This window comes from Delphinapterus leucas, chromosome 16 (assembly GCF_059928025.1).
Source record: "Delphinapterus leucas isolate spDelLeu-1000000601 "Yukka" chromosome 16, BTC_Dleu_Yukka2, whole genome shotgun sequence".
Taxonomy (NCBI): domain Eukaryota; kingdom Metazoa; phylum Chordata; class Mammalia; order Artiodactyla; family Monodontidae; genus Delphinapterus; species Delphinapterus leucas.
The window spans coordinates 23,655,230-23,677,396 of record NC_143144.1 but is presented as its reverse complement, the minus strand read 5'-3'; the positions used below and the strand labels follow the sequence as shown (position 1 = coordinate 23,677,396).

At 40.5% G+C, this 22,167-nt stretch overlaps 2 protein-coding genes across 5 annotated transcripts in view; both read left to right on the top strand.

Annotated features, from left to right (window-relative positions):
* SLC25A16 (solute carrier family 25 member 16) overlaps positions 1-2,087 on the top strand; it is a 35,525-nt gene extending 33,438 nt beyond the window's left edge. The window contains exon 9 of the mRNA XM_022590729.3: positions 2-2,087. Coding sequence (XP_022446437.1) covers positions 2-104 — 103 coding nt within the window. The 3' untranslated portion in view covers positions 105-2,087. The remainder of the gene's footprint in view (position 1) is intronic.
* Positions 43-22,167, top strand: part of DNA2 (DNA replication helicase/nuclease 2) — a 59,912-nt gene continuing 37,787 nt past the window's right edge. Inside the window, exons 1-4 of one of the 4 annotated variants that reach the window (XM_089897556.1) lie at positions 43-149; positions 12,364-12,549; positions 13,703-13,886; positions 16,334-16,479. In XM_089897556.1, the coding sequence (XP_089753682.1) occupies positions 12,419-12,549; positions 13,703-13,886; positions 16,334-16,479 (461 nt within the window). In that variant the 5' untranslated portion in view covers positions 43-149; positions 12,364-12,418. Of the gene's footprint in view, positions 150-2,175; positions 10,636-12,363; positions 12,550-13,702; positions 13,887-16,333; positions 16,480-22,167 lie in introns of those variants that run through there. The other 3 variants (XM_089897559.1, XM_089897555.1, XM_089897558.1) reach the window with 3 other exon arrangements.

Sequence of the window (22,167 nt, the reverse complement as noted above, 5' to 3'; positions counted from 1 at the left end):
GATTACTCAACATCCATTTATGCAGCACCCATTTTGTGCCACGGATTATATCAGCATTATGGGGGCATACCTTGAGAGGTCTGTTAACTGTACTTGCAGTCTGATTTGGATTCCCAATAGCATCTATCACTGGGTATTTCTCTAACAGGGTATGTACCATACTTTTTGGTTACTGCATGTTTACTTGTCCTCCCATTGGTTCCTTCATGGGCAGAGTCATACCTTCATCCCCTTTAAGGAGCAGAGGGTATGGCATCATAATAGTTGCTCAGTGATGTTTACTGATGGGCAGAAGGAAGGTTTGGTTCCTGTTTTTGGAGAAAATGTTCTAGTAGAGAGAAACGAGGCACAAATAGTTTAGGGAAAGAGCAATTTAGAAAGAGTTATTTGTTTTTTCTTCACAGAAATGTCTTGTTGCCAATTTGAGCCAGGATGAATGGCAAATAATAATACCTATATTATATGAGTATGCATTGCCTTGCAGAGTTGGGCCATTGATATCTGACATACTTGTATAGCAACTGTATACTTAAACACTTACATCAATTCTTTGAATATTAGACATTGTTACAAACTAGAAATCAATGACAAATAATAAGTCGTGTATATTTCCTGAGTATTTACTATGTTCCATTCCTTATTTTAAGCACTTTTGATGCCTTAACTCTATAACAGTACTATAAGATAGGCACTATTAAATATTCCTTTTTTACAGTTGGGATAATTGAGACCCAGGGATATCAAGTAACTTGCCCAGGTTCACACAATAAGTGGTGGATCTAAGATTCAGCCTACAGCGTAGTCTACTAGCCATGATGCTATACTTCAACACAGTAGTATCCTTCCTATTCACATAAAGCTCTAATATGTAATAAATACAAACCAATTAATAGAATGATTATAGATTTTGGAAAGTGCTTTAGAAAATTTTTTTGCCCCCCCCGGCCCCCCTCCCCCCAGCAAGTGGCTTGCGGGATCTTAGTTCCCTGAATAGGGATTGAGTGCAGGGCCCTCGACAGTGAAAGCACAGAGTCCTAACCATGAGACTACCAGGAAATTCCTGGAAAGTGCTTATTAAGGAAGTAAATAGATTACATGATAGAGAATAATTGTTGGGTGTAAGGATCAGAGTGCTACTTTAGAATGGTCAGGGAAAAGTTTCTTTGATGTGCTAAACTTTAAGCCTACACATGAAAAGGAAGTAGTCGTGCAAAGAGCTGTGGGGGAAGAATGGCCCAGATGAAGGAAACAGCACAGTACAAAAACTCTGAAACAGGAAAAAGTTTAGTTTGACACAGGAATTGTCAGAAGCCCAGTGTCAATGAAGCTCCCTGAGAGAGGGAGTAGCAATAAATAGGTTGGAGAAGTAGACAAAGGCATCAAAAGTGCTTAAAATAAGGAATGGAACAGGAAATATATATGACTTATTATTGCCAGGAAATATACATGACTTATTATTTGTCATTCATTTCTAGTTTGTAACACTGTCTGATATTCAAAGAATTGACATAAGTGTTTAAGTATACAGTTTCTATACAAGTATGTCAGATATCGTTATTTGATGCCTTAACTCTATAACAGTACTATAAGATAGGCACTATTAAATATTCCTTTTTTACAGTTGGGTTAATTGAGACCCAGGGATATCAAGTAACTTGCCCAGGTTCACACAATAAGTGGTGGATCTAAGCCCTGTGTGAATGAAGCTCCCTGAGTGAGGGAGTAGCAATAAATAGGTTGGAGAAGTAGACAAAGGGCAGATCAATGTATTTAGGGCTCTATAGGATGTAGTAATGATTTTGTCTTTTATTCTAAATGCAATGGGAAGCCTTGAAGGTTTTCAGTAGGGGAATAAAATTGCCTGATTATATTTTTACAAAGATTACTGCTTTATCAACAATTATATGCACTTAAAACAGAAATCAGGGAATTCCCTGGTGGTCCAGTGGTTGACTCTGTGCTTCCATTGCAGGGGGTGTGGGTTCGATCCCCGGTTGGGGAATTAAGATCCCACATGCTGGCACAGCCAAAACAAACAAACAAAACAACAAAATAAAAAACAACAGAAATCAACAAAATTAAAAACAGATAATAGAGAAAATAACAAACCCCAAAATTGGTTTTTTGAAGAGATCAACAAAATTGGTAAGCCCCTTAGCTAGACTGATAACTAAAAAGGAACATAAATTACCAATATCAAGAATGGGGAATTCCCTGGTGGTCCAGTGGTTAGGACTCCACGCTTTCACTGCTGAAGGCCCGGGTTCAATCCCTGGCTGGGGAACTAAGATCCCACAAGACATGTGGCGTGGCCAAAAAAAAAATAATGAAAAAGATGACATTACTATGGATCCTATGGATGTTAAAAAGATAATACGGGATTTCTAAATAACTCTTTGCTAAGGAATTTGATGACTTAGATGAAATGGACAGAGGCTTTGAAAATCACAACCAAAACTGATGTAGGTGAAACAAAATCTGCATAACCAATTAAAGAAACTGAATTTATCAAAAATCCTTCCACAAAGAAAACTCCAGGCTCAGATTGTGAATTCTATTGGACATCTAAGAAAGAAATAATTTTATACAAACTTTCAGAAATTAGAAGACAGCACTTTTATGATGCCACTATAACCTTGATGCCCAAACCTGACTAAGTTGTTACAGAAAAATAAAATTACCAACCAGTATCCTTCAGGAACAAAGATGGAAAAATCTTTAACAGCATGTTAGCAAATCAAATCCAGCAATACATAAAAAGTTTATTGTATCGTGACGAAATTGGGTTTATCCTAGGAGCGCCAAGTTGTTTCACAATCTTAAGTCAATAGTGTAATTTCCTGTAATCACAGAATAAAGGAGAAAAACACATGATTCTTCAATTTCTGCACTTCAAAAGTGCAGAAAAAGCACTTGGCAAAATTCAAAATTGATACATTATAAAAATTAATCACATTAGGGTAGACCTTCCTCAATCTGATAGAGCATTTTGTCAGATTAATTTTCCAACCGTACATCTCATCTCACATGTTCTTCTCGTGTCATTGACACTCATCCCATCAAGAGGTAGAGACCATTCCCTCCCCTTACATCTGGTTGAGTGGGCTTGTGTCTACAGTGGAAGTGATGCTGTGTTACTTCTGAAGTTACGTCATAAAGCTGAAACAGCTTCCATCTGGTCTTTTGGAATGCTTGCTCTTGGAATCCTCACGACATGCTGTGAGGAAGCCAGGCAGCCCCTGTAGAGAAACTGTCAGCCAGCCTCAACTTGCCAGCCATTTGAGTAAGCCATCTTCAAAGTGGATCCTCCAGCTTCCAGCTGATGCTTCATGGACAGAGAAAAGCTTTCCTCACAGAGCCCTGCCCAAAATGAAAATTCATGAGCTAAAAAAATGATTGTTGGGGACTTCCCTGGCGGTCCAGTGGTTAGGGCTCCTTGCTTCCACTGCAGGGGGCGCAGGTTTGATCACTGGTTCGGGAACTAAGATCCCACACGCCACAAAAATAAATAAATTAATTAATTAAAAAAAAGATTGTTGTTTAAAGACACTAAGTTTTGGAGGTTTGTTTTTTACATAGATTAGATAACCATAGGAAATATTCATGAAAAACCTACAACTAAGCATATTTAATAGTGAAATATTGAATGCTTTCCCCCTAAGATCAGTAGAAGGCAAGGATGCCCAGTGTCAGAACTTCTATTTAACCATTGAACTTAAGAAAGTGAAATAAAAAGCATAAAGATCAGAAAGGAAGAAGTAAAACTGCCTCTATTTGTAGATGACATGATTATTTACATAGAAAATCTTAATGAATCTACAAAACAACTACTGGCAAAGTCTCAGGATATAAGGTAAATTTTATCTATCTTATTTTTTTGGCCGCACCATGTGCCATGTGGGATCTTAGTTCCCTGACTAGGGATCAAACCTGTGCCCCCTGCATTGGAAGCGTGGCATCTTAACCACTGGACCACCAGGAAAGTCCTAAGATAAACTTTAAGGATTGTATTTTTATATACTAGCAGGAAGCAATTAAAAAACAATTTCATTTAAAATAGCATCAAAAAATATACTTAGGGCTTCCCTGGTGCTGCAGTGGTTAAGAATCCGCCTGCCAATGCAGGGGACACAGGTTCGAGCCCTAGTCCGGGAAGATCCCACATGCCGCGGAGCAACTAAGCCTGTCTGCCACAACTACTGAGCCTGTGCGCTAGAGCCTCTGAGCCACAACTACTGAAGCCCGCGTGCCTAGAGCCTGTGCTCCGCAACAAGAGAAGCCACCACGATGAGAAGCCCGCGCACCGCAACGAAGACCCAACACAGCCAAAAAAAAAGTAAATAAAATAAATAAATTAAAAAAAACTTATAAAAAATATATATATACTTAAATTTAACAAAATATATGCAATAGCTTTACACTGACAATTACAAAATGTTGCTGAGAGACATTAAAGAAAATCTATATAAATGGAGAGATAAACCAGGTTAATGTACTAGAAGTCTCTATATTTTAAAGAAATCAATACTTCTCAAATTGATTTTTAGGTCTAATGTAATCTCAATCATAATTTCAACAGGCTCTTTGTAGAAATTCACAACCTGATTCTAAAATTTATATAGAAATGTGAAGGACCTAGAATACCCAAAGCAATCTTTAAAAAGAACAAAGACATACAGCACCTGTCTGTATGACTTACTATAAAGCTGTAGTAATCATGACAATGTGATACTGGCATAAGGAGTCACAAACATCAAAAGAACAGAATAGGGGCTTCCCTGGTGGCTCAGTGGTTGAGAGTCCACCTGCCGATGCAGGGGACACGGGTTCGTGCCCCGGTCTGGGAAGATCCCACGTGCCGCGGAGCGGCTGGGCCCGTGAGCCATGGCCGCTGAGCCTGCGTGTCCGGAGCCTGTGCTCCGCAACGGGAGAGGCCACAACAGTGAGAGGCCCGCGTACCGCAAAAAAAAAAAACAAAAAAAACAACAACAAAAAAACAGAATAGAGAGCCGAAATGGACCTATACTTATATAGCCATTTGATTTTTTTAACAAGGTGCCAAAGCAATACCATGGGGGAAGGGTAGTCTTTTGTACAGGTGCTACTGGAAAAACTGGATATGCACATGGTTGGGGGAACGGGGAGGGGGGAACACCACTCATTCTCTACCTCATACCACACACAAAAATTAATTTTAGATGGATCATAAACCTAAATGAAAAATAAAACAATAAACTTCAAGAAGAAAACAAAGGAGAATATCTCTACTTCCTAGGGGTTGGCAAGGATTCCACAGGTCACAGAAAGCGAAAAGCATAGAAGAAAAATGGATAAATTAGACTTCATAAATATTACAATTTACTCATATCTAAAGATCTTGTTACCGAACCAAACTTGGGTCTGCTCACCACTGCAGTAAAGCTACTGACACTGGGTTGTGGTGAAGGAAAGTGCAGCATTTACTATAAGGCGCCAGTACAAGAAGGATGGAGGGCTCATGCTCTAAAAACCCCAAACTCCCCGAAGGGTTTCAGCAAAGCTTTTTTTTTTTTTTTTACATCTTTATTGAAGTATAATTGCTTTACAATTGTGTGTTAGTTTCTGCTTTATAACAAAGTTAATCAGTTATACATATACATATGTTCCCGTATCTCTTCCCTCTTGCGTCTCCCTGCCTCGCCAGGTGAGGGGGTGGGGTCGCAAGGTATGTGATCAGCTTGTGAGGTAACAGGGTGTGTCACAGGGGTTAACATCATCAGTCAGGCTCCCTCAGGCCTGGGGGCTATGTGTTCATGATCATCAGGTAGTTAGCACCTTCCAGGGAGTTCCCTGGTGGTCTAGTGGTTAGGATGCCCGGCTTTCCCTACTGTGGCCCAGGTTCAATCCCTGGTCGGGGAACTGAGATCCCACAAGCTGCATGGTGTGGCCAAAAAAAAAACCAAACATCTTCCATTTGGTGGGGGGTTTTCACGTCTATAGAACTACTCAGGAAATGTGTATCAGATACTATTATCTAGGGACTTCAGAGAGGAGCTAAAGCAGAGGATTTGGGGAAGGCCCATAGGGTCCTGCTGGGTTACAATCTTGTTAAGAAAATGAATAGGCAAGCGACAGATGGGGAGAAAATACTCACAAAACCTATCTGACAAGTCTTTTATTAAGAATTATATAAAGGATTCCTGGGGAATTCCCTGTGGTCCAGTGGTTAGGACTTCGAGCCCTCACTGCCGAGGTCCTGAGTTCAATCCCTGGTCGGGGACCTAAGATCCCACGCTGTTTGGCACAGCCAAAAAAGAAAAAAAAATTTTTTTGTAACTCAATAATAAAAGGACAATGCAGTTAAGAAAAAAATGGGCAAAGGATTTTTTAAAAAGATTTATTATTATTTTAAAATTTATTTTATTTATTTATTTTTGGCTGCGTTAGGTCTTTGTTGCTGTGCTCGGGCTTTCTGTAGTTGCTGCGAGCAGGGGCTACTGTTCATTACGGTGCGCGGGCTTCTCATCATGGTGGCTTCTCCTCTTGCGGAGCATGGGCTCCAGGCGCGTGGGCTTCAGCAGTTGTGGCTCACGGGCTGTAGAGCGCAGGCTCAGTAGTTGTGGCGCACGGGCTTAGTTGCTCTGCGGCATGTGGGATCTTCCCGGACCAGGGCTCGAATCCGTGTCCCCTGCATTGGCAGGTGGATTGTCAACCACTGCGCCACCAGGGAAGCCCTATTTATTATTTATTTATTTTATTTATTTTTGGCTGTGTCGGGCCTTAGTTGCGGCATGCAGGATCTTCGTGGAGGTACGCGGGATCTTTCCTTGTGGCACGTGGACTCTTCGTTGTGGTGCTCTGGCTTCTCGTTAGTTGTGGCGTGTGGGTTTTCTCTCTCTAGTTGTGGCGCGGGCTCCAGGGCGCGTGGGCTCTGTAGTTTGCGGCACGTGGGCTCTAGTTGAGGTGCGCGAGCTCAGTAGTTGCAGCGCGTGGGCTTAGTTGCCCTGCGGCATGTGGGATCTTAGTTCCCTAACCGGGAATCAAACCCGCATCCCCTGCGTTGCAAGGCGGATTCTTCACCACTGGACCACCAGGGAAGTCCCTGGGCAAAGGATCTGAACAGACATTTACAAAGGAGTATATACAAATGACTGAGCACATGATAAAATAATTTCATTAGTGATGGGGATGTGCAAATTAAGACTGAAAAGACTGATAGCATCAAATATTGTCAAGTATATGCAGAAACTGGAATTCTGAAACATCGTCAGCGATAGTGTAAAATGTTACAACCACTTGCATAAAGGTCTGGCAGTTTCTTATGTTAAACCTAAATATAAACCTACCCATGGCCCAGAAATATCACACCAAAGTATTTACTCAAGAGAAACAGAAGCACACATCCATGAAAAAATGTATACAAGAATAATAGTAGCCACTTTATTCAAGATAGCAAAATACCGTAAATAATCTAGGTGTTTGTCAACTGGAGACTGACCAAGTAGACTACTATTCAGCAATAAAAAGGAACAAACTGCTGGTTTATGTAACAAAATGGATGAATCTCAAAAACATTATACTGAGTAAAAGAAGCCAGATACAAAATAGTACATACCATGTGATTTTCATTATATGAAGCTGTAGAATAGACAAATCAGATCTCTGGTGAAAAAAAATCAGTTTAGTGGTTGGGTTTCCAGTAGGGATGGATGTGGGAATTGCCTGGGAAGGGGTATGAGAGAACTTTCTGGAGTTGATGATAACATTCTGTATCTTAATAAGTATTGGTGTCAAACACATTTGTCAAAATTCATCAAATGGTACACACAAGATTTGTGCATTTCATTTTATGTAAATTCTACAATTCACATATGAAATTTACACAAAACATTTAAAGTACCACAGACAAAATATTGAACTCTAGCTAATGATGTGCATGCTAAAGTGTTCAGGGGTGAAATGCACTGATGTCTGCTATTTTGAAATGCATTTAAAAAGAAAAACTTGAATTCATGGATGGATAGAGGGATGGATAGATAGATATACATTGTGATAATGAATGATAACATTTGCTAAAGATAGCAAATGTTAATTGTAGAATTTAGGTGATAGGTATATGGTGTTCATGATATAATTCTTTTTGTTGTTGTTGTTGTTTTTTTTGCGGTACGCGGCCCTCTCACTGTTGTGGCCTCTCCCGTTGAGGAACACAAGCCCCGGACGCGCAGGCTCAGCAGCCACGGCTCACGGGCCCAGCCGCGCCGCGGCATGTGGGATCTTCCCGGACCGGGGCATGAACCCACGTCCCGTGCATCGGCAGGCGGACTCTCATCCACTGCGCCACCAGGGAAGCCCCATGATATAATTCTTTTAACTTCTCTGTACATTTGAAAGTTTTTATGATAAAATATTAGGAAAGGGAAAAGAATAAATTGCAGGGAGACAAGAATGGAAGCACATGTGAGAGATAATGATTAGGTAGTGACAGTGGAAATGGAAAGGAATGAAGAGATTTAAGATAGTTTTAGAGGCAGAATCTATGGGTCTGCCTATGGATTGGATGTGGGTAGTAACAGAAAGGAATCAAGGATGATTTCTGGGTTTCTGGCCTTATCTGCTGGGTGGTTAGTGCTATTACTGAGAAGAATAATAGGTTTGTTGGGGAAATATAAAGTTCTATTTTAGGGAATTCCCTGGAAGTCCAGTGTTTAGGCCTCTGCACTTCCACTGCAGGAGGCCTGGGTTTGGGGAACTAAGATCCCTGCAAGCCTCGCGGCCAAAAAAAAAATTTTATTTTTCCATTTTGGCCATGTTAAAGAAGTTTCCCCCTTCCCTCCAAGTGTAGATGTCAGGCAGGCAGTTGGACTCTTGAATTTGGAGGAAAAGCTTTGCCTGTAAATATGAATTTGAGAATTGGCAGGATAGAGATGGTATTTAAAGCGATGACAATGGGGCTTCCCTGGTGGCGCAGTGGTGGAGAATTCGCCAGCCAGTGCAGGGGACACGGGTTCGAGCCCTGGTCCGGGAAGATCCCACATGCTGCGGAGCAACTAAGCCCGTGCGCCACAACTACTGAGCCTGCGCTCTAGAGTCCGTGAGCCACAACTACTGAGCTCACACGCCTAGAGTCCGTGCTCCGCAACCGGAGAAGCCACCGCAATGAGAAGCCCGTGCACCGCAACAAAGAGTAGCCCCCGCTCACCGCAACTAGAGAAAGCCCGCGCACAGCAACGAAGACCCAACACAGCCAAAAATAAATAAGTTTATAAAAATAAGTAAAGCCATGAAAATGGTTGAAATAGCCTAGGGAGCTAGTAGACAAATAAAATTTTCAGAACTGAATTCTGAGGACTTTCAACATTTAGAGATTGGGCAGAAAAATGAAGAGACAGTAAAGGAGATTGAGGAGGGCCTGCGATGTTGGAGGAAAACCAGTTGATTGTGGCATCACGTACAAAATCTGTAACTACTACAGGCAAGGATTTTCCATTCTTGTTTTTCCAGGAAGTTGATAACTTCTTCATAATTTTATATGAATAAACATGAATGTGAAAGATAACTTTTGATAAAGATTATTTTAAGTTGGGTGAAACCCTTAGGAAGTGATTTTACACATTTCTGTATTTTTAAAAATATATATTTATTTATTTAATTTGCCTGCTCCGGGTCTTAGTTGCCACATGCGGGATCTTCCTTGCTTCGTGTTTAGTTGCGGCATGTTTAGTTGTGGCAGTGAATAGGAGTTGAAATTGGATATAGCCTTGAAAAAAATTCTTTAAAGAAGTTTTCCTCAGGAGGGTGGCCAAGAGAGAAAAGGTTCCATCAAGGTAACATCATTTCAAGATGAGAGATACTGGGACGCATTACAAGCCAGGGAGCGATCCAATAATGAGGGCCAGATTGAGGATAGTAGAGAATGAGGGAATAACAGAAGTAATGCGCTTGAGAATGTAAGAGGCCTTGGGATCCCAAGTAGAAGTAGAGGGATTGCCCATTGATAGGAGGAACGCTCTGTCCACTGCTGAAAAAAGTGGAGAGAGGTTATAAAATGGGGAGGAGATATTAGTGGTTTTGTAGATTTAGTCATGGCATGATGAGGAAGTTCTTTTCTGACAGCGTCCATTTTCTCAGTTGAGCCAGAAAAAAAGGAGGAGAGGTTGTTTTCCAAAGAGTGAAAAATTCCGTAAGCTAACAAGGGACGCCTTGGTTTGGGCAACTGCAGTTTTGTTTATACTAAGTGCGTGTGTCGGACTTGGGTCGGCGTGTCGAACTTGGGTCGGCGTGTCGAGAGAGAGGGAGGGAGGGGAAGGGGGAGGGGGAGAGACAGAGAGAGACAGAGGAGCCGGAGCATTTAGTCTGGGCTAGATTACGAAGACTCCCTGTTTTCCAAACTCTAAGGCAAAGGAGCAAAAGCGCCTCACGCGCAGTGCGCCGGAGGGACTGCCCGCGCAGGTCACTTGGGACCTCGGCTGGTCGGCGCATGCGCGCGGCGCCACGCGGCCTCGCGCTCCTTTTCCCCCGGTGTGTTGCTCCGGGTTCCCCTGAATTCACCTGGCGGCAGTTTGAGGTCTCTGCGCTCGGGATGGAGCAGGTGGACGAACTGGAGCTGTTAATGGAGAAGAGTTTCGGAGATAACGCTGCGCAGCCGGCGGAGCTGTGAGCGGAGCGGGGGGAGGGTCTGGGAACAAAGCGGGAGATTTGAAAAGAAGGGAGCGGGAGAGGCCGCACCCGCGCCTCCGCGGACCAGGGCTGGGGCAGAGTAACCAGGCTCAAGGGACGCCCGACGAGCCTCCGGAACTGGGGTCTGTTTCCTAGGGTTCTCTTTGGGGCCAAGCCCGGGACAGGGCTTGAATACTCTCCCTCACCCAGCAGTTCATTCTTAATCTTTTTTTTTTTATAGATGACTTTTTTTATTCTTTCAGCTTTCAAATATTTTCAAAATTTGTATCATGAACATATATTGTTTTGATAATGGAAATACCCCAAAGAAAATAGAAGTGATTAATTAACTGTTATGGAGAAAATTGGGTATGGGGAAATTTTTTCTAAACATAAAACAATAAGAAATCATAAAATAAAAAAGAAATATTCAAATATCCAATTAAAACACAGGAAAATATTTAGCATCCTTAAAAATAATTTCAAAAATTGATTTTTTTGGATATTCTTAATCTTGATATCACCACTTTCCTGAATTTGGGGAGTCCTAGCCACCTTAAATATCTTCATAAAACGAAATTGCAACTGCTAGACGCTTTTCTTCATGTTTAATTGGAGAAAGTTATCCCGGGGAGAAATCTGCACCCTCAGAGCGGCTTAAATGGTCGGGGAAATTGACCCACAAGCATAGTGTAGAATTGTCAGTAGTAATGATATTGAGGCTAATTATTGTTGACGGAGCTTTGCGCTTTGAGTTGTGATCAGCACTACCTTTTGCGAGATCCTTAAAGCATCCCAGCTGACCTTGGGAAGTTCATGGCCTGAGGCTACGTGGGTAGGTGAATGAGGAATATAACCTAGGTGGGTTACAAAGGTTGGGTGACAAAGTTTTAGGGTAAAGTTTTAGGGTAATAACTGGAGAGATAATGACTTTGGACTGTCACTGATAAAGACTGCAGTCAAACTGGAAAGATTTAAGAGGGACTTGATGTTTTCTAGAGGAGAGATTAGAGTATTTTGCAGTTTTCAGGCGGCTAGGATCAGTGGATAAAAGAATTGTGAAATCGACTTGCCCATTATAAATAAGAAATTTCTGAGTTACTCTATGAAGCAATGGTTAAGGTGACAGGTATTAATCTTGCTTTCTCTACAAAGCATAGGCTAGTTGATCCCCAATGAGGTTTTATAGAATGATTTCCTGCATTAAATAGTAGGTTGGACTAGGTGATTTCTAAGTACTCTCCTAATTGAAAGATTAATATAATAATGAAGCTCACAGTAGGACTTCCAGCAAACCACCCACACTATATTTTTCCATAACAAACATCTTTTATTTACAAAAAGATAGTGTCCTAGACATTTCCTTTCACTTGTACTTTGGGAAGGTTTGCACCAGTGGTAGGAATTTGTGTCTAATATTTTTCAATTTACCATTCGTCCTCATAATCATAGATGTCCCAAAGAGCTCCTCATAGAGCTTATATTTGGAAAAATCCATATCATAAGTATGTTTTAAATGGCACTGCTTCTGGGAAGTTTTTATAATAGGAATTCTGCTATGCCCTTGCTCTCTCTCTCTTTACCTCTTTTAGCCAATGGTCTTGTGATAAGCTTACCGGAAGAAACAAACCTAGAAAACTAGAAGGTTGGTTTGTAGATAAAAGAGATTGGATGGCTTCTTATTTCATGCTTGTGCTACAGTAGTTTTGTATGTGTATGCTTTAGATTTCAGAAGAAGAAGGTGGAAGCTTCCTTTTCTAAAGCAGTTCTGAGCCGAGGAATGGATAACCGGTACCTGGTATTAGCAGTCAATATTGTACAGAATGAAGAAGGAAACCATGAAAAGCACCTAATCATCACTGCTTCACAGTCGCTAGAATGTAAAGAACTGTGTATCCTTAGGAATGACTGGTAATTTTTGTGTGACTTTGGGCGTTCATCTGGCAGAGTCTTAAGGGTGCCGTCTTACAAACTATCACATGGGCTTGTGTGGCTGTTGCAATAATTTAATTGTTAATAAAGAGAGTAGATATGAACCTGAATTAATTTTGCATAAGGATTGTGCCTATTACACCAGCATCTCAAGTCCCTTATTCCAAAACTTGATTTTTATTGTCATTTGAAAATCAAGTACAAGGGGATTTATTAAATCACTACTTCCTATTTCCCAGTGCTTTCTGGGACTGCAGCTTAAACCTCATTTAGTTCTCACTAAGAGGAAAACTAATCACAGCATAAGAACATCCTTAGGGCTTGCCTGGTGGCACAGTGGTTGAGCGTCTGCCTGCCGATGCAGGGGACACAGGTTCGTGCCCCGGTCCGGGATAATCCCACATGCCGCGGAGCGGCTGGGCCCGTGAGCCATGGCCACTGAGCCTGCGTGTCCGGAGCCTGTGCTCTGCAACGGGAGAGGCCACAACAGTGAGAGGCCTGTGTACCGCAAAGAACATCCTTAGACTCTAGCTGTTGCTTCTCAAGCAGTGTGTGGTATGTGAGGGGTGAAGGGGAGATGCAGAGAAGGTGGAGGTCTAACTTTGTCTAGGCTGCAAGTTGGATGGTTTGAACTAGATAAATATGATTTTGTTCTTGGTACATTGTGTTCGGCTTCATGCCTCAAGGCTTATAGAAGCTGTAGGTATAAGTCTTAAGAATGAGAGAACTATTATGAGAACAACCTCATCCATAATTGAAGCTATACACTGTTAATAATTTGATAGCTTTTGCAGTAGATAATGCAAGACCCAGAAATTTAGAAATACTTATTTCTTTACATAAGATATCCAGTTATTTATTTGTTTTTTAAAAATATTTATTTATTTGGCTGCGCCCGGTCTTTATTAGTTGCGGCACACGGGATGTTCATTGCTGTGTGCGGGCTCTTAGTTGCGGTATGCGGGATCTAGTTCCCTGACCAGGAATCGAACCCGGGCCCCCTGCATTGGGAGCACGGAGTCTTAACCACTGGTCCACCAGGGAAGTCCCTCCAGTTATTTTTGAAGCCTCCTTAATATGTTTAAATGTAGGAATCTAAACTATGTATACTTTAATTTTGCTTTATTTTTAGGTGCTCTGTACCAGTAGAGCCAGGGGACATTATTCATTTAGAGGGAGACTGCATATCCGATACTTGGATAATAGATGAAGATTTTGGATATTTGATTCTGTATCCAGACATGCTGATTTCTGGCACAAGCATAGCCAGTAGTATTCGATGCATGAGAAGGGCTGTCCTGAGTGAAACATTTAAGGTGAACAATATTAACAGTCAGTGTTTCCACAGGGTCTTAAGAGTTCACAGAGCACTTTTACACTCTTACTCAATCCTCCCAACAATCCTGTGAAGTAGATGGTATTAATCAGCTGTGTTTTACTGATTGGGAAAATCAGGAAGTTAAGTGACTTGCCCAAAGTTACTGTAGCCAGTGAGTGGCAGTGTTGGGATTCAAGGCCAGGTGCCCTAAGATCCTTTGAATCTTATTCAACATTTTGTCAAATAATTAATTCTAATAATAATATAAATTTCAGTGATAAAAATTTTAATTTAATATATCTGGGCATTTCCAAACTTGGCTTCATGTGATTGCCAGTGAACTAAAAGTAAATGTGAGAGTCTCTTTTCAAAACATTATTATGGAAAGTTTCAAACATACGCAAAGAGATGATTATAATAAACTCCCATGTACCCATTTTGCTGTTCCCAGACATTGTATTATTTTGCAACTAAATGAAAGCTGAGGATTTAAAAATATATATAAACACAGTATCTTTATCATACACAATAAAATGAACAGTAATTCCTTAAATTAATCTAATAGTTTTATCTCTAATGTCTTTTATCAAATTTTTTTTATTCAGTTCGTTTGTTAGCATCAATATCCAAACGATATTATGTTTGGTTGATATGTCTCATAGTTTCTTTTAATCTAAATTCTGCCTTACACCCACTCCCTTTGTTTCAATGCCATTTCTTTTTTATTTTTTGGTTGCACTGCACGGCTTATGGGATCTTAGTTCTCTGACAAGGGATTGAACCCAGGCCCTCAGCAGTGAGAGCACGGAGTCCTAACCACTGGACCGCCAGGGAATTCCCAATGCCATTTATTTTTGAAGAACGTGAGTTTTATTTGTTAAGTTTCCTCTTCCTCCCAGGGTATTCTTTTAATTATACAATTAGTCTCTATGTCTGTAGAAAACCAAAAAATACAGCTAAGGGCTTCCCTGGTGGCGCAGTGATTAGGAATCTGCCTGCCAATGGAGGGGACAGGGGTCTAGAGCCCGTGCTCCACAACAAGAGAAGCCACCGCAATGAGAAGCCTGCTCACCACAATGAAGAGTAGCCCCCTCTCACTGCAACTAGAGAAATCCCGTGCATAGCAATGAAGACCCAATGCAGCCAAAAAAAAAAAATGTAGCTAAGCAAGAAGAATAAAAGAAGGAAAAATACCCAAGTAGATTTTCTAATCGTCTTAGTTATCACTTATTTATAGTTTTTTTTAAAAAATCAGCTTTTTTCTTCAATTGTGGGGATGCTATTAACTTCTCTTTTAACCACATATTATAAAGCAGACCTGAATATTAATATTTTAAAAACCTTATTTTGAAATAATTTTAGACTCACATAGAACTTACAAAAATAGTACAGAGAGTTCCCTGTAAATTAATTTTTAAAATTCCTGATGGGTGTCTTGTGGACTTTTTCTTTTTTTTTTTGATAGTTTCAAGGGGATGGTCCAGGCTAATAAAAGAGTTAATTGAAAACTACTGTTTCTTTTTGAGTGGCGAGAGTTTGTCAAAAATCTCTGCTGGGGACTTCCCTGGTGGCACAGTGGTTAAGAATCCACCTGCCAATGCAAGGGACACGGGTTCGAGCCCTGGTCCGAGTGGATCCCACATGCTGCGGAGCAACTAAGCCCGTGCGTCACAACTACTGAGCCTGCGCTCTAGAGCCCGCGAGCCACAGCTTCTGAAGCCTGTGCACCTGGAGCCTGTGCTCTGCAACAAGAGAAGCCTCTGCAATGAGGAGTGCATGTACCACAACGAAGAGTAGCCCCCGCTCGCCTCAACTAGAGAAAGCCCACGCGCAGCAACGAAGGCCCGACACAGCCAAAAATAAATTAATTAATTAAAAAAAATAAATTTGAAAAAAAAAATCTCTGCTGTAGAGAATTCCCTGGCGGTCCAGTGGTTAGGACTCAGTGCTTTAACTGCTGGGGCCTGGGTTCAGTCCCTGGTTGGGGAACTAAGATCCCACAGGTGTGTGGGGCAGCCAAAAAAAAAAAAATCTCTGCTGTAAGTTTGTTTCATGTTTATTTTACTCACATGACTTTATGATCTATGCATTTATTGACTTTTCTATGTGGGTTCATTATAAAGTGAAATTAGAGATGAATATGTTAAATATTTGAGACCACATTGAACTTTCTCATATAAGTAATTTTAATTTTTTTCAAAATGGAAATATACTGATTTGAAAATAATAACTTGTAAAATAATTCAGGTAATTCTAAATTGAAGAAAGTGAAAGTCACCTATAATTTCACTCACCAGAAAAAAAAAGTGTTTCATATTTTGGCATTTGTCTCACCAGTGTACTTTGGTTATGGTGGTTCGATAGGTTAGGTAATAAATGTACGATCACATCTGTTGATACGTTGTGAAATAAGATATTTGTGTGATTTTTGGTTTTTTTTGGTAGAGCTCTGATCCAGCCACACGCCAAATGCTGATTGGTACCGTTCTCCATGAAGTATTTCAAAAAGCAATAAGTGATAGTTTTGCCCCAGGAAAGCTACAAGAACTTGCTTTTCAAACTGTTCAAGAAATAAGGCATCTGAAGGAAATGTAAGTAGTTACGAGAGGAACTATAGATACAGTTTTGTTATATAACTTCTTTCCTAGCATCTATAAGGTACTTGGCTATTAGACTATTAAATATAAATCGGTATAATACTAGAATGCAGATTTCAGGGCTGTAGTATCCCACTGCAACTCTGTGAAGAGCTTCTGAAATTTCAGAACAGGAATTCTTTGGCTAAAAATACCTAAATATTCTCTATATGCATAATAGACTCCACAGCTGCACTCAGAGTGTGAACTTTTTGTTTTACTTCTAGAAACAGTGTGACATCCTGAAAATTGTATGGGGCTGGGAGTCAGATGAACCTCCTTTCAAATTCTAGCTTTGCCAATTTTATGATTGAACTAGTTACTGAAAGATTCTGGAAAGGGTGATAATACCTGTTTTGCAGACTTTTTGTGACAATGGAGATAATGTATGTAAACCCACAAATGGCTAGTCATTGGCATTTTATGAGTGGCTACCTGCAGAGGGATTGGCATATTCTCTATTTCTTTCTTGACTCCTACTGCAGTCCATCTTTTTTTCACAGAAATTTTTTTATTAGTGGTGATATTGCTTTCCAGACTAGTTGATACAATCCTACTTTTCCCAGATATAATTCTACATTTCACTGTGTAAATGAGAAAAATGTGTTCCATAATTCTACACTTATTTACTAATGACGTACAATCTATTGTCTTAAAAACATTTTAGAACCCTGCCCTATGTCAGGCACTGTGTTAAGTGCTTTTTAGCTATCTTATATAATCTGATAGCAACCTGTTATAAAGGAAGAAATGGAAGCACAGAGAAGTTGTCACTTGGTTACAACCACACACAGCATGGCATTCAGAATATGAATAGATATAATAAAGTTTTTGCTTAAGAGTTCTACTTATTGCTTTAGTTGCCACTTTGGTTTTCAAATTACAAAATTTTTTTGTCACACCCTAACCAGGATCTGTTGTGTATTGTATGGATCATTGTCCTGAAACAAAACACATCAAAACTTAGTGCCTTAAAATGACAAACATCTAACCTGTTATCTCATAGTTTTTGTCAGTCAGGAATTTGGAAGTAGTTCAGCTGGGTGGCTCAGGCTCAGGGTCTCCCATGTGAGCTGCATCTGAAGGCATGACCGGGCAGGAGCATCTGCTTCCGTGATGACTCACTCACACGTCTGTTGTTGCAAGGACTCATTTCCTAGCTGGCTGTTGGCAGGAGGCCTCAGTTCCTTGCCACATGGGCTTCTCTAGGGGGCTGGCTGATGTGTCCTGGGACACAATCTGCTTCCTTCAGATTGAAGGGTCCAAGAAAGAGAGCAGGAAGCCACAGTGCCTTTTATAACCTAGTCTCTGATTGCTATGATGTCACTTCTGCTTTTTTTATTCATTAAGTACTCATTACTAAGTCTAGCTCTCCCTTAACAGTAGGGGAATTAGGTGCCATCTTTTGAAGGGGGTGTCAAAGGATTTGTGGACATATTTTAAACCACCACAGGTATTCAGGTATCAGGTAACCTGATCAGTCCAGAACCCAACGTGAATATAAGTATGAAAGAAAACAAGGATTTTGAGCAGCCTTGCTCAGAATTCATGTCCTTGTATTAAACCTTGTGCATGTTACGTAATGGAATGTCTCTTATGCCCTCAGCATCTGTTATTTTTCATTAATATCTAACAGTCTTATCTGGTTTCCAAGATGCGGGAGAAAGGTACCTTCATAGTCATTAGGAGAGCTGATAGCTTCATTACTGTGTAGGAAAGGAGAAACTTTTTTTTTTTTTTTTGTGGACCTCTCACCGCTGCGGCCTCTTCCGTCGCGGAGCACAGGGCCACGGCCCACGGGCCCAGCCGCTCCGCGGCACGCAGGATCCTCCCGGACCCGGGCGCGAACCCGCACCCCCTGCATTGGCAGGCAGACTCCCAACCACTGCTCCACCAGGGAAGCCCAGGAAAGGAGAAACTTTTAAAAAATATAAGAACTATGAAGATCAGAATTTTGGTTTTTTTGGGTTTTTTTTGGCCGCACAGCGCGGCTTCAGGAAACTTAGTTCCCTGACCAGGGATCGAACCCATGCCCCCTGCAGTGGAAGCACAGAGTCTTAACCACTGGACCACCAGGGAAGTCCCTTTAATTAATTTTTATTGGAGTATAGTTGCTTTACAGTGTTGTGTCAGGAATGTATTCTTAGCAGATCCTTGGGTATCACTGAATTATATATATATGTTTTTGGAAGTCTAGTTGATTTACAACGTTGTGTTAGTTTCTGGTGTATAGCAAAGTGATTCAGTTATTTATACATATACATACATATATATTCTTTTTTTTTTTTTTTTTTTTTCGGTATGCGGGCCTCTCACTGTTGTGGCCTCTCCCGTTGCGGAGCACAGGCTCCGGACGCGCAGGCTCAGCGGCCATGGCTCACGGGCCCAGCCGCTCTGCGGCATGTGGGATCTTCCTGGACCGGGGCACGAACCCGTGTCCCCTGCATTGGCAGGCGGACTCTCAACCACTGCGCCACCAGGGAAGCCCCCATATATATTCTTTTTAAAAAAAAATTAATTAACTAATTAATTTTTATTTTTGGCTGCGTTGGGTCTTCCTTGCTGCACGTGGGCTTTCTCTAGTTGCAGCGAGTGGGGGCTCTAGGCACACAGGCTTCAGTAGTTGTGGCACGTGGGCTCAGTAGTTGTGGCTCATGGGCTCTAGAGTACAGGCTCAGTAGTTGTGGCACACGGGCTTAGTTGCTCTGTGGCATGTGGGATCTTCCCAGACCAGGGCTGGAACCTGTGTCCCCTGCATTGGCAGGTGGATTCTTAACCACTGAGCCACCAGGGAAGTCCCTATAAATTCTTTATCATATTCTTTTCCATTATGGTTTATTACAGGATATTGAATAGAGTTCCCTGTGCTGTACAGTAGGACCTTGTTTATCTATTTTATATATAGTAGTTTGTATCTGCTAAATCCAAACTTCTAATTTATCCCCACCCCCCCGCCCCCCCTTCCCCTTTGGTAGTCATAAGTTTGTTTTCTATGTTTGTGAGTCTCTGTTTTCTAAATAAGTTCATTTCTATCATATTTAGATTCCACATATAAGTGATATCATATGATAGCTGTCTTTCTCTGACTTCAGAGAAGTATGGTAATCTTTCTCCACCCATTTTGCTGCATTATTTTTTTTTTATCATTATATCCTAAGTCATTAAGGGGAAATATGTTTCATTTCAGTTATGAAAATACTAATTCTCTCATGAATCTTGCCCAACCCTGTTCAAAAGGATACTTTTTAAAAGTCCCAGAGCCTAAAAATAACAGATCCAAAGTTCTTTCCTGCCCTCTCTCATAGGCCATTCTACTTTATTACAGATCTTAGAACAGATTTTTACCTGTTCATGCTCTGTCCTCTCATTATATCTATAAAAGTCTAGGCTTGAAGATGCCAAACCTTAAGTATCTCTATAGTCTCAGTAAAGAACAGGTGGTTACATGTCATTTTGCGGTGATTTGGCTCGAAATTAAAAAGGCAGAATTCAAATGCAGAAGACTTTAAATAACCAGTGTGGACTGGTTTGGTAACTTAGAAGAGTCCTGGTCTGTAAAAAGTAAAACACTAGGAAGAATCTGCCTAAGGAGATGGTGACAGTGAAGAATGGTTTCAGGATGGTTTGCGAAGGTTGTTTACGAAAAAGATTACCCAGTTGTGCAGGTTTTTTTTTTTTAATAGTAAATTATTATTTCTAAATAGGTTATAAATTCACATACAGCATGTGTTGTTGTAATAGTACAAGAGGGTATACAATGATAGTAAGTCCTTTCTACCCCTGCATCCCTGGTCAGTCACTACCTAGCTCCAGAGGCAACTTCTGTTATCAGTTTCTTGTATGTCCTTCCACAGAGATTTCAAATATTCACATGTGATTGTGTGTGTGATTATTTATGTTTATATATTATTTGTTATATAAATGGTAGCATACCATACACATTATTGTATATAAATATTAAATCTTGGGAGTTCCCTGGCGCTCCAGTGGTTAGGATTCAGTGCTTTCACTGCTATGGACTCGGGTTCAATCCCTGGTCAATGAATTAAGATTCTACAAGTCGGGCAGCGTGGCCAAAAAAAAAACTTGGTGATTATTCCATATTAGTACTGATTGAGCTATCTCATTTTTAATTAAGAGTGGCAAAATGTTTCATTGTATGGATGTACAGTAATTTATTTAAGAGCCCCTGGCATTTCAGTCTTTGCTTTTATTAGCAACACTATAATAAATACCTTTGTACATTTTAATTTTAATAGCTGTCCAGGCATATATCTGGGCTCAATACTTAGAAGTGGAATTGTTGGACCAGAGGATATTTACATTTAAACATTTAAAAAATCTTTTTAAAAAAATTTTTTATTGAAGCATGGTTGATTTACAGTGTTGTATTATTTTCTGCTGTACAGCAGAGTGACTCAGTTATACATATATATATATATATTTATATCCTTTTCCATTATGGTTTATCACAGGATATCGAATATATGGTTTATCACAGTTGGACCTTGTTGTTTATCCTTTTTTTTTTTTGCGGTACGCGGGCCTCTCACTGTTGTGGCCTCTCCCGTTGTGGAGCACAGGCTCCGGATGCGCAGGCTCAGCGGCCATGGCTCACGGGCCCAGCCGCTCGGCGGCATGTGGGATCCTCCCGGACTGGGGCACGAACCCGTGTCCCCTGCATCGGCAGGCGGACTCTCAACCACTGCGCCACCAGGGAAGCCCTGTTTATCCATTTTATAAGAGCTTACGTCAACCTCCCACTCCATCCTTCCCCCAACCCGCTCCCCTTGGCAACCACAAGTCTATTCTCTATGTCTGTGAGTTTGTGTCTGTTTCGTAGATAAGTTCATTTATGTCATGATTTAGATTCCACATATAAGCGATATCATATGGCATTTTTCTTTCTCGTTCTCATTTACCTCTCTTAGAATGATAATCTCTAGTTGCATCCATGTTGCCGCAAATGGCATTATTTCATTCTTTTTTATGGCTGAGTAGTATTCCATTGTATATATGTACCACATCTTTATCCATTCATCTGTCGATGGACATTTAGGTTGTTTTCATGTCTTGGCTATTGTGAGTAGTGCTGCTATGAACATAGGGGTGTATCTTTTTGTTAACAAATCTTTTTATTTGAAAATAATTTTAAATTTAGAGAAAAGTTGCAAGAGTAGTACAAAGAACATCCATACACTGTTTACTCAGATTTACCTGCTGTGTGTGTTTTTCTAAACCACTTGAGATTAAGCTGTATATGTGTTATTTTGACCTTTAAATACTTAAATGTGTATTTCCTAAGAATAAGGATTTTCTCTTATGTAACCACAGAACAGTTATCAACTTCAGGAAATTTAACATTGTTATAATACTTGTGTCTGATCTACTGTGCACATTTCAGTTTTGTCCAGTAATGTTCTTCATAGCATTTTTTTCCCTCCAGGACAGGATCCGGTCTGGGTACATTTAAAGTTTTGATATATATTGTCAAATTGCTCTATGTAGACATTGTCCTGTTTCTTTCTTCCATTCATTGTTTTCCAGTTTTGTTGAGATATCATTGACATATAACATTGTATTAGTTTAAGGTATACAACTTAATGATTTAATATGTGTGTATATTGCAGAATTCATTTTGCA